We start from the raw sequence: 24841 nt of genomic DNA, 5'->3' as shown, positions 1-24841 counted from the left end.
AAGCAAGCAGATGGCCAGATGAAGAGGCAGGAGGTCGGTCTTAGATTTACCTTCAATGCTATACTCTGGGGGGGGAGGAGGATGTATGCCTTAGTGTCTCATGTGCTCTACATGGCTGTTATCAGTACCACCTGCCTTTAAGTTAAACAATATTTCAATATTAACTAGGAATGTTACAAGGACACAATCGTATATTACGCAGGACATATGGAGTGGCATTGATAAAATCGAAAGGTATTAGAATGGCAAAAATCTTGTTTAGCTTGGCACTACTGTGGGCTAACATTCAGAGAATTTGGCATTAATGCGGCCCAAAGTTTAACAAGATGGATGAAATACACTGCATAACTTTTTAAAGTCAGTGAATAATGGTGTGGTTACGTTTTAGTGTGGTGGGAAGCATTAGGATGTTCAAGTTTTCTGATGGCTAGGCAATTACCCAAAAGATGTAAGTGCAAAGTGGTGGTAGCTAATAATAACATTTACCAAAAACATGTCATTTTTTAAATACTGCATGCAAAGTTTTAGTTGCGACAAAACAGTATAGAGGTGCAGATATCAAGCACGACTGGGATCCTACCTTTCAAGAGTCCTCAAATAACCTTCTGATGAAACACACACCCTCCAGGGAGGTATACACAGTGCGGAAGCAGAGTGCTGTGCTAAAGTCGCTGCCTGAAATTAAGCTCTTGACATGGCAGTGTTCCAAAAAGTATGGAGATGTGACAAATATAAGTGTAATGGAACACCAGGATGCCTGCACTGGGACAAAGAAGGGCCATGCACCGCGAGGAGACCTTTTCATACTGATGAAAGGGTGAGAATCCCACCATGAAGCCACAGCTACAAACCCAACACTAGAGTCAAGCTCTTTGCTGTTGTTCAGAAACACTGAGTAGCTTCCGAACCAGGAAGATGTCGCCTCCAGTACCTTCAACTGAACACTTTGTTCTCACACGAATAAAAAGGCACCTCCTAGAGTTATTCTCTTAAGTGAAATAAATATCTATGACAAAAATACAGGTTCATCTTCTGTTGCACCAAAAAACAAATAAACAAGTGAGTGAGTGAAAGAACACCATTTAGAATGCTGGTAACTCATCAGATTTTGCAGCGATTGGGTGTGTGATACAGACTAGCAAGACGTGTATTTTGTTTAGCCTCATTGTACAAATGTATAGCTCACATCTAAAGTTCAGAGAGAAAATACTATTTTGGCCTTAAATCTGTCCAGCATCATCCCACGTGACTGGCAGTAGTGGTACCCTATCTCAGAAGGAAAGGGATCTGAAGCCAACCTCAGATGGAAAACTGGTGGTTAAAAACTACCGAGACAAAGTTCATCTGCCTCTTGACACAGAAGTATAAACCAAGCAAGGTCCCCACATCAACCGCTTCTATGCTGCACAAGATTCACAGGAAAGACGATTTTTCCGTCATATGAAATATAACGGCCATTACACGAAGCTGTACCCAAAAGCTTACCTGATCTCATCCACACTTGGATTGGTGACTTTTTTTTCATACTCATGGCCAATAATAAGATCACTGCAGGAGTGCAAAGGGGACCAACAGAGTCCATAGTCTTGGAGACAGAAATAACAAGATGTGCGCGCGCACTGACCAAAACGAAACCTATCGTGGGGTGGGACTTCCGTCTTGTGAAGCCCGCGCCCACGGAGTGCCTGGCCAGAGGAGCAGCGGTGATGCGGGGCTCCCATGCACGAGGGAGTGCCCCGTGGACGCTGCAGAAGTCCGGAGTGCCGGTGAGTGGGGCTTAGTTGCAGGGGGGAGGGGGTGCGGCGGGGGGGTCTTGGTGCACTCGTGTGTGTGTGTGTGCGCGCGCGTGTGTGTGCGGCAGGGGGGGCGTGTGTATGCGTGGCGGCGGCGAGGGGTTGGGGGGGTTCTCTATGTGTGTGTGTGTGTGTGTGCGTGGCGGGGGGTGGGGGCGTTCTCTATGTGTGTGTGTGCGTGTGTGTATACGTGGCGGTGGGGGGGCTGGGGGGTTCTGTATGTGTGTGCGCGGCGGCAGGGGGAGGGGAGGGGGTTCTGTATGTGTGTGTGTGTGCGTGATTGTGTGTCTGCTTACAAGGAGCCATGGGAGACAGGAAGTGCGCGCGACCTGATCCGTTTACGCGCGCGTGCACATCACTTGTCTCCCTTGGCTCCCTTGGCTCCTTGAAAGCAGAAATTATCACAATAGAGTCTTGCAGCGACGATCGCTTCGCGATCGATTCGCAGTGCGAGACCTAACTATTCACTTGGGGAAATTAAAACTACGTCGAACTTCTGTGCAACAGCAAAGAAAGAGAGAGTAAAGAAACATACATAAACTGGTGCTGTTAGATTTCGTAGCAGTTCTTTAACCTGGATTCGGTGAGGGAATCTCCCTCAGGAGGGAAGTGGTGTATTTTCAGATGATTAGGGTCATCTTGTGGATTATCTTTTAATTAGGAATGGGTGATTTGTGGTCACTCTGCTGCAGCAAATGCTCAGCTCCAGTAAATGTTCAGCTCCTAACGACGTCTAAACAAACTCACTTTATTTAATTATAGGAAATCACGTGATGAAATGTGGAAACGAATACTGAATGTGTTCTTGTGTAATGCAACTGGTGTTAATAGAAAGCGCTGCAATAGATTGGTAAGATTTAAAGGTGAAATGTGGCATACAGTCGCCTTATAAATCATTTCACTCATGATTCCTCAACACATCGAAGCAGGTTCTCATTCCTGATCACCCATCCTTTGAACCGGGTTGCACCAATAGCGCTACATGTTTATGTCGCAACTGAGAGCTTTGGAGGTGAGGCTGAATGCATTGTAAGTTTCTCACACTGCCTGCCAGTCCGTCAAAAATGTGTTCAGAATACATGGACATTCAATCCTTGGCCTCTCTGCAGAGAGCACTGGGCAGAGTTCACGTATTCCTGTGTGTGATGTGACTCCGTTTATGGGCCTACACTGTCTTTAGAAAAATAACAAGGCGAAAATAAATGAAAATGCAGTGCTCGTTCGCTACATAAATGTAATCCCTAACTTTTATGCTTCACCACTTTCAAATGTTACTAGCCGCCACTACACTCACCGCTGGAATGCCTAATTACAGATTGGAGTTTTTCCTTTACTTTTGTGCGAGAGGTGGGTTTAGTTCTTTAGTCCATACTCAAACATGGTGGAGTCATGAACCCACTGGCCTACCTGTCAGCTTTGTTAGATCCAGAAGCTGTAAGTCTTCCTAGTTATCTGAAAGCAGTTGCAGATTTTTACATTACAATTGAGCAAAGAGAAGGAATTGTGAAGGGACATACATTAATTGAGTTTGTTCCTCATTGAGTTGAGACTCTGCTGACAGTACACAGATGAACAGTCGTCTGACCAGATATGAACAAGTCATACTGGCAGCTGAGAATATCTCGATTAGAAGATATAATTTCCTAAATCTGCAACACCGATTCCTTTTTCAGACAATGATGAAGATAAAGACAGGAGTCATAATGTTGATGATGAAGATGATAAACCAGAGCATGACTCCATCAGTGTCACAGAGGTATTTACCAAACCAAAACCAGATATTAAAAGAAATTCCCCTTGAATTGGCTGAGCTAATTCTGTTTGCGGGTGGTTTTGTCTGACACACCATTGCGGAGCACTGAAGGCTGCTTACGCAGTTTGTTCCATTTCTGAAGTTCTTGAAGCATCATACATGCGGAATGCAATTTCAGCTGAAGTGGCAGAGTTGATTGCACTGACAAGAGCTTGTTGCCCTGCAGAAGATTTGAATGCAATCATCTATACAGACAGCAAGTATGGTTGTGTAGTGGTCCATGACTTTGGACAGGTAAAGTCACAATGAGGTTATATGACATCCTCGGGGACTCCCATAAGAAATAGTTCCTATATACTTAATTTGTTGGACAAAATACAACAGCCAAAAGAAGCTGCAGAGGCTGTGTGCTGCCTCTAAGACTGGAAGAGGTATTGTCCACCTGAGAATAAAACTGTGAAATCAAATGAGCAAATAACAATTCAAGAGCCTGAACAAAATGAATCAAATGAGATTCCTGCAGAAGGTGTAGAAAATGTAATATTTCTTGTTGATTAAAATACAGACTTCTCTGAGTGAACTGAGGGGCTGCCAGGAGGAAGACCAAGAGAGGATGCAAAAAAAGATGGGAAATGGTTCCAAAAATATTTGTCAATGTATCTGGATCACTCAGGAGTATAAATATAAATTCAATGTTCAATGATTCTATGTTAAATTCCATAGCTAGGGATTTGCATAATAAGTCACATGCAGGGAGAGAATCCATGATCCGATCATTCAATAAGTACTGTTCAAATTCTAAATTCAGAAGTATTGCTGAGGATTTGTGTCAGATGTGTTTAGTTTGTCAGAGAAATTATGAGGGGAAAAAAAGACGACTGTCCTTATGAACCATTCTAGCAAATCAGAGGACCCATTCACGAGACTTTAAGCAGACTTTATTGAGATGCCAGTTTACAATGACCTGAAGTACATTACCATGATTGATTGATTGATTATTCTTTAAATAGGTTGAGGCCTACACCACTTGGAGATCAGCTAGCATGACAGTTGCCAAGCTTTTGATGAGAGAATTAATACCCTGTTTTGACCTGCCGGCCTCCATTGAGACAAATTGTGGCTCCCATTTTAACACAGAAATGTTGAAGTTGATTTGTAAAGCTCTCCAGATTGGTGAGAGGTTCAATTGTTATTATTTTCCTCAATCATCTGTTATTGTGGAGAGGATGAATAGGAATATTGAAAACAAACTGCCCAAAGTATGCACATCCACTTGTTTGGCCTGACATACTTCCTCTTGTCTCGATGAGTATTAGAAGCACCCCAGATGAAAAGACTGGTCTCTCGCCCCAAGAAGTGATAATGGGCAAGGAAATGAGATTGTCTTATCTTCCTTCACCAACATGCGATTTAATAACTGATTGCATCATTCTAGGCTACTGCAAACATGTGGTTGGTATGATGAAATCTGTTTCTCATCAGGTGATTTGGCAACGCCATTGACAAATGAAATACCCCCTGTGAGCCCTGCAGATTGGGTTCTTATAAAAAAGCAAGACCCCAAGAATTGTTTAGAAGAGCGCTTGAGAGGCCAATTTAAAGTCATACTTGTGACTAACACTGCTGTGAAGTGTGCCGGAGTCCAGCAGTGGATCCACGCTGCTCACATGAGAAGAGTGTAAGCTATGAGTAAAGAAGTGGTGACAACAACCACTGATTCACACAGTGACGTTTGAGTTTGCAGTGTGGATCAAGAGGGTGATGAAGATATTTTTTAAACTGGTGAAGTTGGAGAAGTTCCAGCTGAAGAGAGTGAAGATCTAGATGAAGGCACCAGTAGCAGTAGCAAGTTTCAAATCGAGTGTTAGGGCAAGGAGTTGTTGCAAAGTTAGTAGCAAGAAGAAATAGTCTTCGATCCAACCAGTGAAAGACTCCAGTTGCAAATTTGAGTCTCAAGAACCCCCAAAGTGAGAAAGCAGATCACAGTGACACAAGTAGCTGATGATGACCAAACTAGAAGTTCATCAGTGAGTGGAGAAGATTAAGCAGTAGTCACAAGTAAAGATGCAAGAGTCGAGACATCAAAGACAGTAAAGAGAACCTGTAAAAAAAAGCACTGGCAGAAGACTAAAATCAAAGAAGATCCTAAATTGATTGGAATTGATTCAGATAACAGTGAAAGTGAGCCACCAGCTACTAAAAGACCAGCAAGATGAGAATTCCAAGCAGGAAGGATGCTTCACCTGAATGGGTTTATCTAGCGTATGTGTCTGAAGAAGAAATAGAATCAGATACAGAGATCTGCAGTCCAATGAACAGTTGGAAATTCATTTCTGAAAACGAACTAGAAGAAGAGCCACCTAGAACATTGAGCGAAAAGACTGACAGTGGTTAAATCAGTTTTAACTTTCCAAAAGAATCCAAATGAAGAAAAGAGTTTCGAGAATATGAACTGCATCAACTAAACCAAGAGAGCTGCTAAAAAAAAAATAATAACAAAAAAACTTTTAAAAGTCTATTTTGTTTTTGAATTTTTGACTATTACTTTTAAAGGAAGGAGGAAGAAAAGTTATATTACCTTTGGCATGTAGCAAATGCTGCAGAATTATTGCTCTACTCTTTTAAGTAATGATACTAGTAGTCTTAGTTAGTTTATTGTTGTGCCACTTTTCTCTGGTGAGATACGCCTCCACAGAAGTTAAATTAACTACAGTATCATGATGTTGGATCTAACACTATAATAAATATGAAGAGCTTAATTCATTTTTTTACGATAAAATCTATACTAAAATGGTGGGCGAGTGTGAGGATATTATGGGGTCAAGGATTGCTTTTGTGTATACTTTTCTCCCTTCTTCTGCTGGTGAAGGAGCACACTACCAACAACTTCCAATTCCCTGTGTTTAGCTTGTATTGTGTTTGCAGTATTTCCAAAAAACATGAGTTTTAATCACCTTATCTGTCGAGTTCAACCTTCCTGTTTCCGAAGAGGTTACAGATGATACAAATTGGAAATTTCTGAATACAGTTGCACAAATTAACCATTATACTAATAAAACTAAACAGGAGTATGTGTACATTTTTAGTGAAGAAGAGCATGAGTTTGGTAAGGAATATAATGAGAGGAGAGTGAAAATTGTGAGAGAGAACAAGTTAGTGCTGAGAAATAATTTAGATTTTTGAATTCGCATTTAAGATTGAGAATAGGAGCATGAGAAAAAGAGTGACCCGTGTATTGGGCCTTATGAGCCTACAGGAGTTTGGTCAATTGAATATGAGGGTGAAAGTGAATGTGAAAGAAGGTATGTTGTTAGTGGTGATTTCTTGGTTGGTGAAGGACCAATTCTGAGAGGGATGTATGTGTGTGGTAAGACTCCTTATTTAAACCTGCCTGGTATTTGGGTTGGTTCTTGCTATCTTGCTTTCGTGTTTCCTAGAGTTTACCATGGGCATGGAATGAATGATGCCGTTGGTTTGAAAAAGTGAAACCTGTTTTTGAGCAGATATTATGAAATATATTAGGAGCTATGATATGAGCTATAGGTGTGGTTATGAATGATGTGAAAATTAGACTGTTGTCTACGCTATGGATCAGCTTGCTTCTAACATAGCCAGTGCCTTAACACAGATTAATTCTGAACTAAATGCAATGTTGGCAATGATAACATGAAAACGTTTGGCGTTAAGATATTCCTCTCATGAAGGAGGACAGTGTTTTTCAGAGTTTTGAAAATTAACCTGTGTTGCACCTATATACCCAATAACAGGAAGATCATTAATGCATTAATTTTAACATAACTAATATTTCTTGTGAAGTCCGAGCTTTAGAGGAACATGGCTTTTGGGAAGCAGTAGGTCCCTGTGATAGCGAGATAGGAAAGAGGTTTATCAAGGTAGGTGAATATTTGATAGCTTGGCAGGGAGCATGTTTAAGTTGTTCTTAAATCCTGTAGTCATTGTGATGATTTGTGCAATTGCTTTGTTTCTCTTATTCAAACTTTCTGAGCATTTGTTTCTAAAATGTGGATGTAAAATAAAAGAGGATTGTTAAAGTTAAAAATTGAAGAATTCGAGATGGAGGATGCCAGAGATCCTTTTTACAATCAGCTGAAAATGATGAATGAATGAAACGGAAAGAAGAAAGTGCTGAAGACAGTTTTATCATTACTGACTAATTTGGTTAATTGTGGGTTTTTAGCGATTATAGAATAATCAGAGGGGGAATTTGTAGGAAGTTTTTGTGCACTATTATTAATGTGAAGAATGTGGTTATGCACTGGAATATACATATGCACACTGGTATAGTACTATTCTTTTAACAACAAATTTGACGTGTAGAAGTGTGTTTGTCTGACTCTGGTTAAATAGGCCTCAATTTGGACCTAGCAGCCATATTTTCAAAATGGATGTTACCCTGTCTTCCCCCTTCACATATCAGTGTTTATTTCTGCAGCACACAGTCGTGCAAAATCATGTTTATTTATTTCCATTGTCATTGTTCATGCTGTGATGAATATTTCCTGGCCCAGTCACGAACTGCAACTATTACTTCAAAGTCCTTCTGGTAGCTCACTGTACCCTATTCATTCATAATAGCTTTCTGTTGTTCATGTGTCTAGTTTGTTCCACCATCTACGAATAGAATTAGTATAGAGTGGGCAGAAATCAATATTCATATAGGATAGTGCTTAGCTGTTAAGGCTATATGACGCTTAATGAGACTGTGCTATGATTTGCTGAGATTGTAACACATTTGATCATGCAATGATGATTCTGTAGTTTAAATGATTTTTTGAATAAGCCAGCACTTTTCCCAGCTTGCCTCAATGCTGCTAGGGATGCTGTTAGTTTCTTTCTTGATTTTGCTGGCCACTTGAGACTTAGAATATTTTTGATTTTGCACTTGTCCGTAATATTCTATTTACCGACAGCCATCATGGCAATAATTATTATATACACACTTTTTTAATTTTTGTATTTCACACTTTTTTAATTTTTGTATTAAATCTTTTAAAGTATTCCACTGATCTAGAACTCAGCTATTGATTAGGCTCTTTACTTAATAGACTGTAATCCTGATATTTTTGTTGGGTTGGGAGGTGCATTACCTCAGGGACAAATTGCCTTATGAAACTGAGGTTTAACACAATAACAGATTCATCGAATTGAGGGTGTTCTGTTAGGCAGATTTACTAATAGGCACTAGACAGACCTTTACTTTCTCCAGCATGGTTCACAGATTTCAGATGGTGTTCCCTTATATCTGAGAGATTGACTGTCATGCACAGAGCAGCCCTGGTCACACTTTAGCCCCACAAGCACTCTATGGAATACTCTCTTCCTTTGCTGAGAAGAACTTGGAATTGAAACAATGTGGTAGTGAGAGAATTTGAGTTCAATTGTTATACTCATTTCACCATCATTGTGCCAGTCCCCATTCAAGGTGCTCAAAGGGCAAGCAGATTCAATAAGAATGTCCTTCCCACTGCTTACCTTATCAAGAAACAAAACACTGTATATACACAATGGTACTCAATACTACAAACTATTGGTGACAAATTAGTGTCAGAGGTGCACTAGCAGCCAGTTGTGTAGTACTTCTCGCCCCAGGTGCTGGGCCACATTTGGTGGTATGCCCATGCTGATTCTTCAGTGTGGGTGCAGAAAGCAGCAGTCCTGACATGGTATGGTGTGATTCAATCAAATGGTAAGCATCATCCCTTGGGCCTCAGACATTCATGGTTGAAGGCCACATTTGGGACGGTTGGACCCTCTGATTAAACCTTTCGACACATTGCAGTTGCAGCCCCCCAAGGATTGATCACAGCTTCAGCAGTTGCAGCCCGCATGGGTTGATTTCAATTTCACCAGTTGCAGCCTACACAAGCCAGTTACAGCTATGGCAGTTGCAGTCCAACACAGGTCGATCACAGCTTTGGCATTTGCTGCCCCGCACAGACTGATCACAACTTTGCCAGTTCAAGCCCTGCATGGGCCGATTGCAACTTCAATAGTTAGTGACCCACAGAGGCAAATCACAAAATGCAGTCACTGGCGTGACCAAGCCCCTGTGATCCAGACATAGCAGGGTTGTGGTACCCAACTGAAATCCTTATTACAGTCTAGGGGGGCCTCTGGCATTCATCCTCTTGGATTGCTCTCCAACAGATTGCTCTTCTCGGTGCCCTACATCCACTGGGGATGTGCTGCACATCACTCTTCCTGGCCCATCTCTCCTCCTGCAGAATAGGAAGACACCTTCCTTCCCTCAGCAGGCAGTAAGGTTTCTAGGCACTTTAGGACAGGTACACAGATTCTCCAGCAAGAGACACAGACTTCAGGTGATCTCACCTCAGCTCTGGGAGATTGGCTTTCAGACAGATAACAACCTTGGTAACACAGCAGCCGCCTGAGTATTCTCTGGGGCACTCCCTACCTTGGCTATACAGTACTTGGAACTGGAACCGCAAGGTATGGTAATGACTTCCAAGTTTCTACACTGGCAGACAGTGGATGTAGATTTACTTCCAAAACTAAAGAACAAATATTGAGTGGTTTCCTTTTCTAGTGTCTTAACCAGGCTGTTCTCCAGGTACATCTTTTGAGTGAAGTGAGGTTCTGCTCTTTACAGCAGGGTTGTTTCCATTCTGAAGCATCCACAACAGAGGAACAAATAGGTGTGAGGCTTCCGCATTTGGCTGTCAACAGCCAAACTGAAGACGCAAACAGGGGAAAACAAAAGGGCACTCCTCACCTAAAGGTTTTCACACTTTTCACAACAGAGTCTGTAGCCTTACCCTTCATCCCTCCATCACGTTGATGCTCAGGAAGATTATTCAGCAGCACTTTGCTAACCAAAATCCTTCATAAGAGTATCTAAAGGAGTTCTGTCTGCTCTCCACTCACTTCAGTGTCTAAGTCTCCTCTCTCAAGATTCAGGTATGTGACCAATCAACCAGTCCCTGCCTTCATCTTGAATTCCATGGGCCCCCATTACTCCAGCTCACACACATATACCAGGTATTTACCACACAGGCTGCCTCCCAGAGGTGAGGGGACATCATCTGCAGTCTATATCTCTCGACACACACTCATGATAGGTTGTTGTCTGCACTGAAATCAAGAGTTGCAGATATAGGGGGCAACATCACCTTAAGTCTCAATCTTTTGACACACACTCATGATGTTAGTGCAAAGGACTGGGTAAGAACATTGAAACAGAACTTTATATGAGAAGTCCAGAAGGCCAGTGACTCAGATAAAAATGTTTGATCAGACTATGGATTCTCAAAACATGGTAAGTTATGTTAAACCCATAACAGGGATAATAGTCCACTATACACACAAGAGGGCATTCCTGGTGTGCCACCTTCTGGTCATAGGACTAGCCCAGGAACAACTGATAATCCATGACAGACCTAGGCTTGTGCACACACACTCTAGAGGCGTATGCCGCCACGGCCAAAAATCAAAAGTCAATATACCAGATACACACAGTTTTGAACTCGGGCAGGGAAATACCATGCAGAGGATATTCCCGTCCCAAAATAGGGGATGCTGATCCAATGTCTAAGGTTTTAGAACCAGTAGAGATTAATCCTTTCAAATATAATGTTCTTGCTGTAATACAGACAAAGCTGTTGTGCAAAGTGAGGACTCCAATAGCAGGTACTGATGAGGATGGTTCAATGCAGGAGTGCCCAAAACAATGGTACAATGAGCTGTCATCAGTCGTTCTGTAGCAGCAAACAGAGAAAGAGAAAAAGACAGGTCCTGACTAGAAACTTCCAAACCTTTAACTACAGCAAACTGTCCACCTACCTCTTACCCCTATCATCCACCAGATGGCATTGCTCAGTAAGCACTAATTAACAATCACTTGGTAAAAGGATCACATTGGATTTCTAATAGTAGCCCTGTCTTCATCCTACCTCACGTCAATGTCTGGGTCCCCATCCGTCAGCCACTGGAATGCAGTCAATACACTTAAACTGTCGGGGAAATATGCCTCCACCCTCAGCCATGCCAAATCAGGGACCATCAGACTCTCACTATAAACCCAATCTAGTTACCATGCATGTGCTACACATTACACCTGCATACACACAATCAGCGCATGCACACAGAATGTTAGCACATGGGTCAGGGGAAATGTTCATGGGAAAGCAGATATTTACTGGATTATCATTTGAGGTGGTGAATCCTCAAAATTACCAAATTAACGTGAGCTCAACCTCTTTAGTGCATTGTGATGCAATGTGTAAAGTAATTATGCAGTACCAAAACAACAACGTTGAAATGTAAAACAATAACAATCCCAGAATAGAGTAATCTTTAATAAACAAAATCACACCAAAATAACACAAATCCAATAAGGAGAACCAGAGATATTGTTTCTAATCTTTAAGTAGGAAAAGCACCAAGTGCCAATGATAGCCAATGGGCTTACATCAAACAGGGGCAACCCTATTCCCCAAACCTGAACAATATTACAGCTACAATGGCCCGAGAAAATTGTTAACAATAAGCTATTAAAAATTCCTAGACTCGAAAACACAAAGAAATATCTAGACAAGAAATCTTAAAGAAGTGTCCAACACAAAAACAATAATTAATACAAAAGCATATTTTTTACTAAAATAGCAGATATAGAAAAACAATTACAAAACAGTTGAAGAATACATAAAAGGTGCTCACATAGTTACACAAGAGACATCTCTAAAAGCATGATTTACAGTGTAAACAAGAGAACAATGGCAAAAGGAGACAAAATTATAAAACAAAATAAGTCCAACAAATAACAAGAACAAAAAATGCAATCAATGCTTCCTCATATGTATATACCAAACCAGTCTGAATATAGCTCCTGTCATCCGCATTGACGGGGAGTGATATGCAGACTGGTCTGACTAGTCCGGCTGATGCTGTTACTATGAGGTTCCTGTGCATATTTTGGGAGCATGTTTGACATGTTATGTTATGTTATGTTATGTTATGTTATGTTATGTTATGTTACTGGAATTTTTAAAGAGCTCTGTTACCCTAGTGTGTCCTGGCGCTGATTACACACATTAGTTTGATTGGATGCTCTATGAATATTTCCCCTGTCCTGATGATGATCTTGAAAACATTATTTGTAGAAACGCCATCAACGCCTATCTTTGGCATATACTTATGAGGAAGCATTGATTGCATGTTTTGTTCTTACAAACAACAGTACACTTGTGAAGCTGCCTAGGACTCCAGGGGAGGCATTTAGAGACTTTAGGATATCAGGAAGAGGCCAAACACAGGGTCCAATTCAGGTCCATTTACCACTGCTCAACTGGGTATTTTTAGGAATAGGCTTCTTGTAGCCTGTGATATTCCTGTAAGTTCAACTGAAGGTCAGCCTTATGACCCCAGGAGTTCTTTTATTTGGCCTAGGTACAAGAGAAAACAGGTCCAATTCCTTTGGGCTCTTCTCAAATCAGCAGGCCAAGTCCTCTTCTCTGCTTTCTCAGGTCCAGGAGTGTTCTGAAGTGGATGCCGGAGATGCCACATTAATCCCTGGTCAACAGACAGAGTGCATGAAAAGGGCTCCTGGGCATGCCCTAACCAATGGGGTCAAAGGTCCCGAGGCCAACCCTACCCACTTTGGCCATTTTCAAGATGGGAAAAATCTTTGACCACACTGAACTTAGTCTCTGAGGGCTGGATGTGAGTGTGTGTGGGGGGTGTAATATGGTAATCCTAGTATCCTCCTACATCTAACACTAAACTCCAGTTTGAGGCAGCCGCTTTACCCACAATAAACCATGAGACACTAGTCTGGTTGAATAAAGGTAGGGAGTACCATCAACCATACAATGGACAGACAATAATTGTTTTGGCATCCTGTTTTCCTTCCTTTCAAATGTACCCTAAATGTTATATGTAAACTCAGCCAACCTGTCAAGCAGGATTTAACACTGCAACGTCAAAAAGGATGCTCACAGCCCCACCCTGCATACTCTGGGAGGCTCAGAGGAATCACCTCTGCCCATTCAGGTCAGCCTTTTGTTTGTTCTTGGGAGGCCTGCCACACCTTTCTCACATCTATTCAAATGCTGGCTGTGAGAACGTTGAGAGCAAATGAAAATGAATCTCTAGGAATTCTAGGCAGGCCAATGGTAACTTTCTAAAGGTCATTCTTCCTTAATGGTTATTACAAATCTGACTTCACCACTGAATTGGACGTTGATAACTATTAAAAATAGTTGTTTAATTAATTTCTAGCTAGTCCAACTCCTGAAATACTGTATTAGGATTTTAATGTGCACTCAGGTTTTCACTATGGGCCAGCCAGCCTTCCAACAGTGAAAAATACCTTTTGGGTGCTAGTCCCAGTAAGGACATGTTAATATTACATTTCTACATGCCCTACTTTTAATTGCCAAGCACCCTACCATGTGGACAACAAGGCCTACATATGGGCGAGATTAATATTTAAAAGGAATATTTGTATCTGTCAAAAGGGTTTATTTTGACAGGTTAAATTGCAGCTTTTACACTGCTACAGTCAGGCGAGATAGGGTAGGCCTAAAGCCATGTTTGCACTGCTACTGCAAGTGATGGCACAATAGGTGCACAATAGGTGCACCAATCCACAAGTGGCATTTAGTATTCAAGCCCTAGGTAGATTTTGTACCATATACCAAGCGCTTATAAGCAAGTTAAATATACCAATTAGAAATATGCCAATTGAACCATGCCGAAAGGGGGACCACAGAAGTACACAAAGTTCTAAAACCAGCAAAAATATAGGGACCAGCAAGAAGTGAAAAATCTGGGGTGATGACACAATAAAGATAGACTTTCTACAGTAGCTTCGTGCGATCATTCCAGGACAAGGACAGTAGCCCCATTGTGGTTATGAGGGCACACTAAATGTGTGGCTCCTGGTCATAGAAAACGTTGTGTAACTTGGAATTATCATGGGCAGGCCTAGGTCACAGTGTAAATGCAAGATTAGTATGTTGGCCTGGCCAATAAAAAGTAGGGACACCAGTTTTATATGCAGCTTGATCAGTCACGGCAGGAGTAAAAGCCAATCAATTATAAAAGGAACATTCACATCCCAGATGTAAGAACTGTGTTTTAAAGGAACACTTGAGCTAAAGGGTATAGCGTGACTGCAGATAGCATTTGCATTTTAGCACTAACCCAGGATGAGGACCTCAGGGTGTCTACATTGGTCGGAGGGGAGTTGTCAGGCTCGATCATGTGTTCTCCTTCTAGGCATTTGGCATCAAAGGCTAAAATCGTCAATCTGTCACGGAGATAAGTTTCATGCAAAATGACATGATAATTGTTTATGTTTAATGAGTGAACCAGATAATTACAGGTCATTGAATGAAATAAGGTGGTACGGTAGGGATCAGTCTTCGGATCTTTAATTAAAATGAGCTACTTTTATGTTGAAAATCAAATTATTGGTTTGAATATTGTATGTCGTGAGAACCATGTGTGCAGACTAAGCTTAAATCTTCCACACTCTTCTCTCTTTTTAACCCACTAGTTCTTTTTCTTCTCGCGCTGGACCCTTATCACCATTAAAAGCTTCAATTAAAACTTAGCACTTAAAATCATTGCTTATGGAAAATGTATGAGCACTAGTGAAGGCAGTACTTTTAAAAACCAGCAAAAATATGCTTGTGATGGGTATAAAAGCAACTTGTGTTCTATTTGCTCACATAGGTCCCAGAATAAGATTTTTACCTAAACTACTTCTCAATTATGCAGGCAGGCGTAATGTTGTAATCTTGCAAATTTTGCATGAAAATCATAATGCAAAATGCCATAAATTACACAAGATTACAAAGGCATGAATGAAATTTGATCCAGGCTTAATAAATATCAGAATAGAAAGGGTCAGAATGACTCACCAGAATAAATAACAAGCATTGGCATTGCTAATGGATCTGGCTTATAAGTGCTATTTCAGGAGCTGGTGAGTTAAGTCACAGAATAGCTCATCATATGTGTAATCTGTCACTCATCCGTGCACTCATGAGTCTATTCACCCACCCACTGATTCAGACGTGCATTCACTCACTCACTTATTATCAAGGAAAATTACACAAACTTAAGCAGCGTTGGCAAGATAAATTAAGAGAATAAAAGTAGAAAATAGGAAAATGCTGAAGCCTAATTGTAGCAGGCATTTGCTTGCAAAATAAAACAATTAAAAATGTTGTCAGACAGCCATCTTTCAATGGTGATGTGCATGGTTTATTACTGTTTAAAAGTTCCAACATGGCCACAATGAATAAAAAACTGTGGGGCTTTTTTGAAATGCTAAAATAACGATACCCTATGCACAATATAATTCCAAGATGACTGCTAGGTAAAAAAACACTATGGGCGGCCATCTTAGAATGGTACTGCGAACAGTATATCATTGTAGTACATATCCAAGATGGCTAACATGTTCCTTCTAAATGTGGTGCCCATCTTGGAAATGTAGAACAATGGTAAACTAAGGGCAGTACCATTCTAAGATGACAACCAAGATGCTGTGTTCCCTTGGAATGCAGCTCACTGCACATAAAATGAGCGTCAAATAAGGTGTTGGTCGCACCATCTGGGAAGCTGATGGATGCTCTGAAAACTAACAAAACGAAAAAGGAGAAAATGGAAACGTAAAAGACTGGCTCACCACTCCAAGTACTGAATCACATTAATTTCCAGGCACATATGCAAATATGATCAGTCAATATGCTTTCGCTCACATAGCAATAGTGCCAAAGACTAAAGTGGGCTGCCCCACTACCCCATGCAGAAGTAGAATGTGAAGGACACTTAAACAGATAAATATTTGAAGTGGGCTGACACAAAGGTCCTCTATATGTATATTTGCATATATGTATGTTTTGATTCTTTTTTCTTTTGCTTATAAGAGCGTGCCAGACACTAAAGCTGTAAGGCCAGACAGTTTAATACACAAAGAGCAAAATACTATGCATACAATAACAAACATATACAAAATTACAGCTGGCAACATAATGTACAACCTCTCTTAAGTAGGTCTAGCGAGATTTCATGCAGTGAAAATTGTCTACCCCTTGGAATAGGTGATAACCAAAACGAAATCCATTGCCTTATTTGCTAATCTGAGAGATTACATGTGAGAAGATAGCAGTCTACAAGGTTCCATAAAGTCTACAGGATTGAACCCAGTGTAATAAGAATCCTCTTTAAAGGTCTATTGGATTTAACATTGTTTTTCACAAAATGAAATTCAGGTCTAGTGCAGTTGCTGTAACTTTTAAAGAGCAAACACAAAGAGATGATGTACGAATCGCTGAAACTTGAGACACCCCCAGTCACAGATCTGGGTTGAATCCATCGTTCTTTGGCTCACTTCGCCACCCTAGTTCAAACCCAGCCATTTGCAAAACTGTCTTGACCGTGTTCCTGATGGGAACAGTCCAGCCGAACCTCCAAGTCAAGTCTTCTCTGGACCCAAAACAGGCCTTGGGGCCACTTTCAGGGTAACACGCCTCATCAGCCAGGCTAGCTTGAATCCTGTGGCAAAGTGAGCAAGGGACCCATGTCTGGGCATACCCTGACAACTTAGGGGGAACAAAGCAGACACAAGGAGAAGATGGATGGAGCGCTAAAACTTCACCCCCAATCACAGATCTGGGTTGAATCCATCATCGTTCTTTAGCTCACTTCACCTCCCCAGTTCAGACCCAGCCGTATGCAAATCAATCTTGACCATGTTCCTGATGGGAACAGTCCAGCCCGAACTGCCAAGAAAGGTCTTTCCTGGACCGGAAACAAGCATCCTGAGACCGGAATTGGGGTAACACCCCATATCAGCCAGGCTGGCTTGAATCCAGTGGCAAAGTGAGCAAGGGACCCACGTCTGGGCATGCCCTGCCAACTTAGGGCGCACAAAGCAAATACAAGGAGATGATGGACGGAGCGCTGAAATTTTTCAGACACTCACCCTCAGTCACAGATCTGGGTTGAATCCATCTTCGTTCTTTATCTCACTTCGCCACCCTAGTTTAGACTTAGCCATATGCAAATCAGTGTTTTCCACCAAAAGCCAGTTAGGCTTACTGTTCTGAGCATACGCTTTCCCACAACGTGCAACAAATACTTGATTGGAATGGGAGCATATACCTTCTGCCCAATCCAAAGATAGTAAACAAGAAGAGAAGTATGTGGGTGAAGAGAAAACCCATCTCTCAGTGCTGCTTCTTAAAGCTCTTTTTCTGGAAATCAGAAAAGGTCTAAGGACAGCTGTGCTGTGAAGTCATCCCTAAAAATAGAGGACAGTCTACATTTAGGCATGGGTACTATTTCCTCACATCCGGCTATCAGTGATAGTCAAAAACTTCACCTTGGATTTCCCTATTTCTGCCTTATTTTCCAGCTTGCAGTGTAAACATGCAAATATTAGAAAACAGATGCAATTGGAAAACACGAGTATGAGAAAACACAGCAACACAACAGAGAGATAGAGTGTGTCTGTCTACAGACCTCGTCTTGGATGAGAGTGTTTTGTTTATGGATATGACGAGGATTACTGCCCACCAACAAGGATCTCATTCCCTACACCTGGTCAGTTCATCTTGCAATAATACACAGATGACTAAGCCTGGGTGGTGAACTCTACTCCGTTCGCCGAGTTTGCAGAGTTATTCGCACTCCGCGGAGTTTGCGGAGTATGAAAAACACAGAGCAGAGTTTTTTCTGTGAGCACGCGCCAACGGTAAGTTGCCGAGCACGAGCGAGGAAAATCCAGTGCTAGACCACTTCCCATCGAGATTTCTCAAGGCGGGCGGTCACAGATGGTCACTACCGCATGCGTTGAGAAACCTTTTGTTAACGCCGAGGAAGCTGCTGCTCGAGTCGAACTTCTACTCAAGTGGCAGACAGAAGCAGCGCCCTCTTGCACTGTGTCTGATGGCGTTCACGCTGATTTTACAGTGAAGGACAAACACCCAGCACAAAACATCAGTGCGAACGACGCGTGGTAACCCACTCTGCCACTCACAAAACCCCGAATAGGTTGGCAGAGGTTTTTTGTCACTACGTGGAACTCCGCGAAATCAACCCAGGTTTTGTGATGACTACAGAGCACACTGAGGTGACGAATGTTGGCCTTAAACACTGTCAGGTACAACGAGCTGTTACGTGAAGTTACTATGGTTAGTTTAGAGTAGCATGGTATTTTCCAACTATTCTTTTTTAAGGAATCTACTCAAAGGTTCTTTATGCTCAACCCTGTATCACAGAGCCAAACCAACCACGCTTAAGAAAAAGTCTCAGCCCTTTTCCCACAAAACATTTTTGGGGGGATATTCTTCTAGTTTCTTAATAATCTGCATGACTATTTGGTCATGTGTGCTCTATCACATAGTGGTTTTGGTGACAGTGACTAGTGGTGTTTATTGTCTATGGACTATTAGAAGACCGGGGTTCCAATCTTGGCTTCACCAACACAAAACTCAGTGCTTCTGGGCAAACCACATTTATCTCAGCATCTTGGTTTCAATATATAACAAACGTAGGAGTGACTACAAATCCGTTGCATGTCATTGTCAAAACATATTCGTTAATATGTATATGCAAATTACATATTTAAGGTGGAAAAAGCTCCTGCAATTGTGATATGGTTGGAAGGTTTAATCTGCTGATATCTCAAAACCTGGCAGCAATCTGCCAGCTAACCCCCATACAGACCAGAATCAAGATGAAGTACAGGTCAGGGAGGGTAATTTTGCTAATTAATGTATTAAATAATGTTTGTTTTCTTTTTTTTAAATAAAATGTGAACCGGACACACAAAGTGCAACAGAGTGCTGATACCTTACCTCTTCATTCCAAACATGTTATGTTATGGGTGTGCACAAATGGCCTCCTTTCAACTGGTTTGACATCATCTTGCTTGACTGATACTCGGAGTACATAGTGTCATGTACTCTGGACTGTTTTGAAAGCGTGTCACCCCCAGAGTGTCTGAGTGTGCACTGCTGCATCGTTCAAGACCAATGAAGATGGCGCAGCGCGGCTCATTGGTGTGTTGGTGTGTTGGAGTGTAGGAAACATTGCCGCGCGAGGGAAACTATGCAGGGGGTCATACAACCATATAATAAACCATGAGAAAGTAAACCCCTTAAAATACCACCAACAGATTGAGATGTACGCGACTGACAGGAAATTAAACGTGCCCTTACAAGCCTCTCTGTTCCGATGGCAAGTGTGACAATGTGCTGGTACTGTAGGTGCTAATAGGTGGCTAGTTATGCATAATACATCACTAACACTGGTCGCATTTTTGTAGAATGTGCGCCTTTCACTTGTTGTTCACCCCCCCCCCCCCTAAAACTGTCAAATCTTACCTTCGAAGAACTGCTGCAAGGCCTCATTTTCGCCCACCACATCCATGCTTATCCCGTCGGCTCACAGGCGCTGCGAGGCCGGTCGAGTTTGGTCGAGCTGTTCCCAGTGCCTGGCTGTCAGTCGGAGCGCGGCCCATCTTGTCCACGCTGCGCCATGCCGTGAAAGTTGCTGACCACTCACCCACGCTCTGACGACAGTTCCGCTCAGCTCATCGTTCTACTGAAAAAGAGCCCGCGTCCCTCACAGGCCAGCTACACCGACGCAAAGAAATGTCTAAAAAGGCAAAAACTAGTAACTTTGTTCGTTTTCCGAAAGTGCGAGTGCAAACAGATGCTCTTTGACGTAGAGGAGCAGGAAGGTGGTGGCTCTTCCTTGTTGCCGAAAAGACCTTTGTTCTCAGTGATTAATACACGAGACATGCGCAGACAGCAGCCCATATAATCATTAGCGCTTATCTTGATTTTGTTCTGCTGTGGAGATAGCCTGCATGGCATTTCTGCAATGCCACAAGCTGCACCAGTGCAATTTGCACATCAGTTCAGACCCCTTTAGCACAGCAGACACACTTAGCCAAGTAACAATTGTTGTCTCTGTGAGTAATGCCCAAAGAGTGCTTACAAATACTGTGCTCTCAGATCCCAGAACTCCAGGTGAAAGGAGTATTCAGCCACTACAAGTACAAATACTCACAACTGTGGGTAAGTGGACCACACACCCTGCAGCTCTAGTATTAATTGCAAAGTCTGAGTACGGATCACCATCACATTAATGTGGGGCACCGCTATCACCCTTGAGACTGTTTACACAAGACCATTATTGTTACTCTGCGACGGTCTTGTGGTGTCCATCAGACGTATTGTCACAGGTCTTCACAGTGATCATATCTACCATGGCCTTGTAAAAACACGGAGTTTCCTCTTTAGAACACCATCAAACGCATTATCAAGACTACAGTCTGTGCCCTGACGAAGTCTGGTGGACGAAACCAGTATTGGCAGACAAACAAGGGGGCATATTAACAAGCCACAATCGTCATCAAGGCGTCACTCCGGTGGCATAACGCCATTTCCCATATTTACAAAGTGGCGCTAAGCCAATTTACGTGGCTTAACGCCAGTTTGTAAATATACCCCTTTATGCTGGAGTTCTCTGCCGGCAAAGGGGCGTGCAATGGGTGTTGCTGTGCGCGTTCAACCGCAACACCCATTGGTTTTTGATGCTGCCCCACATTTACAAGACTGAGGCAGTGCCAAAAACAGCGCCATTCTAACAGCATGTATTAGCAGGTGTTAAAGTGGCAATATGAGGAGAAATAAGTTCTTTCTCCTCGTTTTTGCTCTTTTCATGTGTGGAAAAAAGCAAATCGCCATGAATGGTTGTTTAAGTGCAGGAAGGTGTCCCTTCCTGCTTATAAAGAATAGCCCGTGCAGCACAGGCACTTTTGCAACATGGCGGCAGGGTGCCTGGCCTGACACTTGTCCATTTTTTTTGCACCTGTTCTAAGAGGAACAAAGTGGTGCACCTTATTCCTGTGATTACGGTGCATCCCTGCGTTTTCAAAATGTCAATGCGTGGCGCTGCTGATTTTTGATTTTTTTGTAAATATGCCCCAATGACTCTTTTAAAAACAAACCATGTATTGCTGGATTCAGAATGCAGGATAATGTGGTGATACTAATGAGACGTGGAATCTACAATCAGCACTAATCTATGTAGATAAACTGTAAGGATTCTTTTGAGCACATTAAAAGGATTCTCCCATATCTCTTAAAAAAAGAGCCCGTAAACGTGTATTTATTCAGCTGCGCAATCCTTTATGACAAATTAGTTCTCACAACTGTCCTCTGATTTCTGCTACACGTCTTTTCAAGCGTTGCCACTCCGTAAAAAAGATGCCATGGCTACTAATGATGCAAAATGTTGATCATTAACAGGGAACTCGTCATGGTCTGAGTCATGGTTTTTGCCAAGTTACTAGGCTGCCTTTGCCACTAGACCTGCGCCATAAAAATGGATCAAGACTTATATAACAGAAACTGTTTAAGTAATGTCCATTTCTACACATATGTAATACTTAAAGTCTGCATTTATTGAAAGAACGCTTGAGGTACTGTTGTGAAATGTTGTGGAGCTGGGCCTAATGGGCACTGAATACTCTAGGTCAGTGGTTCTTAACCTGTGGTCAGCTGACCCATGGGGGTCCACATCTACTTAGGGGGTCTCAAACTCTAACTCAAACTCTTTTGAAAGTGATATATTATTAGTAGATTAGTAAACTATGTGTACCTACAAAAAAAAGAACATTTTTAAAACTTAACACACTCTGAAAATGTGAAGGAGTTTGTAGTTTGAGGTTTAAAATTAAATTGACATCCTTAACTTAATTTGAGGGAGCAGAGCAAATACAGCAGAAAAAATCTAGTATGAGCAATTGCTGTCCTCAATTGAAGTACTGGCATGTGCAGAGAAAAACAGAGCATGCAATAGGAGCAAAATAGACAGTGATGTGTTGCAGTCTAGCATATTGCTTCATCTTTTACAAATAAAACCAACATTTGAAAAGCTTCAATCTTCTCATTAAAATGTAAATTCTGCTTTTTGTATATTTTGTTTGTGAATTAAATATTTCCTGATTTGTGTATGTGTTTGATGTATATTTGTTTCTCTATTTTTGTGTATTGTTTTGAGTTTCAAACTATAGAAACTGATTAGTATGGGGGTCTTTGGCTTTCAGAAGTGATACACTGGTGGTTCACAGGAGTCAAAAGGTTAAAAGCCACTGCTCTAGGATGCTTTATAGATATACTGAAGCTAAGAAACTGAAGGTGGCTAGTGTGAGTGATAAGGAGGTAGACAGGCAAAACATTGAAAGAGTGGTGCTTGGTGATGTGCTACCAGGGCATTGAGGTGGCGTGCTCGAGAGTATAGTGGGAAAGATACTGAAGGAGTTGGATGTGAATGATGGGGGGGGTTGGACAGGAAAGAGGAGAAGGGCAGGACTGCAGTGACTAATGGTGAGCATTGCAAGCTTCTAATACTAAGACACACAAAGAAATGGCCAGGAGGCAAAAGAATCAAAAGTTCATAAGATGTTCCTGTATCATGATGTGCATCCACAATTGGATGCTTCAGAAATATTGAAATGATCCCAAACGTGTACAAAAACAACAAAACCCTTCTTTACCTGTTGTAGGTACCACAATAAAACACTTGATATGAAATAAATTATCAAACAGTTTATATCACACAAAAACAATCTTAATTTTAAATGCCCTCCTAAAATAAACCAACCCCATGAAAGTCTTACTTGTTCCACCTGAATGTTTTCATAAATCTAGCCACTTGGTCTAAAAGTAATCCCTATGCATCTGTTACATTTATATTTTAAGAATAATATACAATAGTCTGTGTCAATCTAGTTTCGACTATCAGCGAACAGGTTTCTATTTGAAATATGTTTTTACGCCAAACCGTGTACTTAAGCAAACTAGCTAGCTGCTTGTTTTCAATTATAAGGAAGGGAGTCGATTGACTTAGGATAAGATGATAAGGCAGAGAGATAACAATGATAAATTACAGAGTAATGGCACACCCTTATAGAAGACCATGATTCACCGTTAACCTGGCTGTTCTTATCTCCTTATACGTAGCAAGTGTATGTATAAAACAGTATTATGGCTGTCATTGCCCTTAAAGCAATGTTCAGAAGTGATATGTTACTTTATAGTTGTGTGCACACCAGCCAGCTGAATGGGGTAAATCTTTATATGCCACCTAGTGACGGAATGTTTTCTACCTTCATGCTTTAATCACATTTCATTTTAACAGTCAATCTTTTTAGATTATTTAATACAGATTACAGAATTTTTAAAGGGCTGGTCGGAGAAAGGCAAATACTACAAAGAAATGTTTCTACACATACCTTAGGAAACATTTAAAAGGATCTTGGTAGCTTTACAGTAAAAGTGGATGTGTAACATTTCCAAAAATAGTTTTCAGACAAAGCATGTTGATGAAATCCTATTGACTGTGATACAGTATTTTGAAGATTTTTTCGCGTATCATTAAGATGTTACATGCATAAATGTGATTTTATATCTACAGACTGATATGGTGTAATTGCCTTTCAAAGAAATTTCTTATGAGGTTCAGAAGTGTGTTTAATAATATGTATTCGTTAGGGCATATTTGTGTGTAAAACACCATCTTGGACAGGTTGGATGCCATTCTCTATCACTCACTCCGGCTTCCCCTCCAGCACATATTCTTCCCCCAAAGGCTGTGCAGTACCCAGTCAAGCTGAGGTCATATTAGTTTACTTTCGTTGCTGTATTGTTTTGCTCATGGTGCGGATTGTTTTTCCATTGCACAGATGTAAATTTGTTACTTGTAACCATATATTCAATTTCTACACTGGACCTGTGCACTGGAAGAAAGTCTTCTTGTCAATGTTTCATATTTTGTTCCAACACCTCTAGATTACATTAGCATAGAGGGTGTTGATAACTATTTTTAAATGGGATAGTGCTTAGGTGCTAAGGCAATATGATGTTTATTTTGTATGTGCTCTGATTTTCTGAAGAAATTATTCATTTGCTCACACCACGAAAAAAATGCAGAATTGTTTATTTAATGCAAACATTGTGTACATAATCCCCTTTTTTTCGGGTGAGCCAGACCTTAGAAAAGCCTTTCCTGATCTACTTAGAATAGTTTCACATTTTTACATACTCTGTTTAACTTTGCATCTGAGAGCCTTCATGGTGTTTACTCAGTATCGTACAATTTAGAATTTTTGGAAATAAACCCATACATTTTCATTGATTTAGAACTCAGCTAATGAGTGGGGTCCATGCAATTAATTTAATTCATTATTTAATTAATTATTATTCTGCTAAATTGATGTTTGGAG

General features: G+C 41.3%; 1 protein-coding gene across 1 annotated transcript in view; it reads right to left on the bottom strand.

Annotated features, from left to right (window-relative positions):
* The window catches only part of MYRFL (myelin regulatory factor like), an 874676-nt gene extending 854330 nt beyond the window's left edge, over positions 1 to 20346 (bottom strand). The window contains exon 1 of the mRNA XM_078673905.1: positions 19929 to 20346. Coding sequence (XP_078530031.1) covers positions 19929 to 19974 — 46 coding nt within the window. The 5' untranslated portion in view covers positions 19975 to 20346. The remainder of the gene's footprint in view (positions 1 to 19928) is intronic.
* Between the last annotated feature and the right edge of the window lie 4495 nt (positions 20347 to 24841).

This window comes from Lissotriton helveticus, chromosome 1_1 (genome assembly GCF_964261635.1).
Source record: "Lissotriton helveticus chromosome 1_1, aLisHel1.1, whole genome shotgun sequence".
Classification (NCBI taxonomy): Eukaryota; Metazoa; Chordata; class Amphibia; order Caudata; family Salamandridae; genus Lissotriton; species Lissotriton helveticus.
This window is presented reverse-complemented; position numbering and strand designations above follow the sequence as displayed.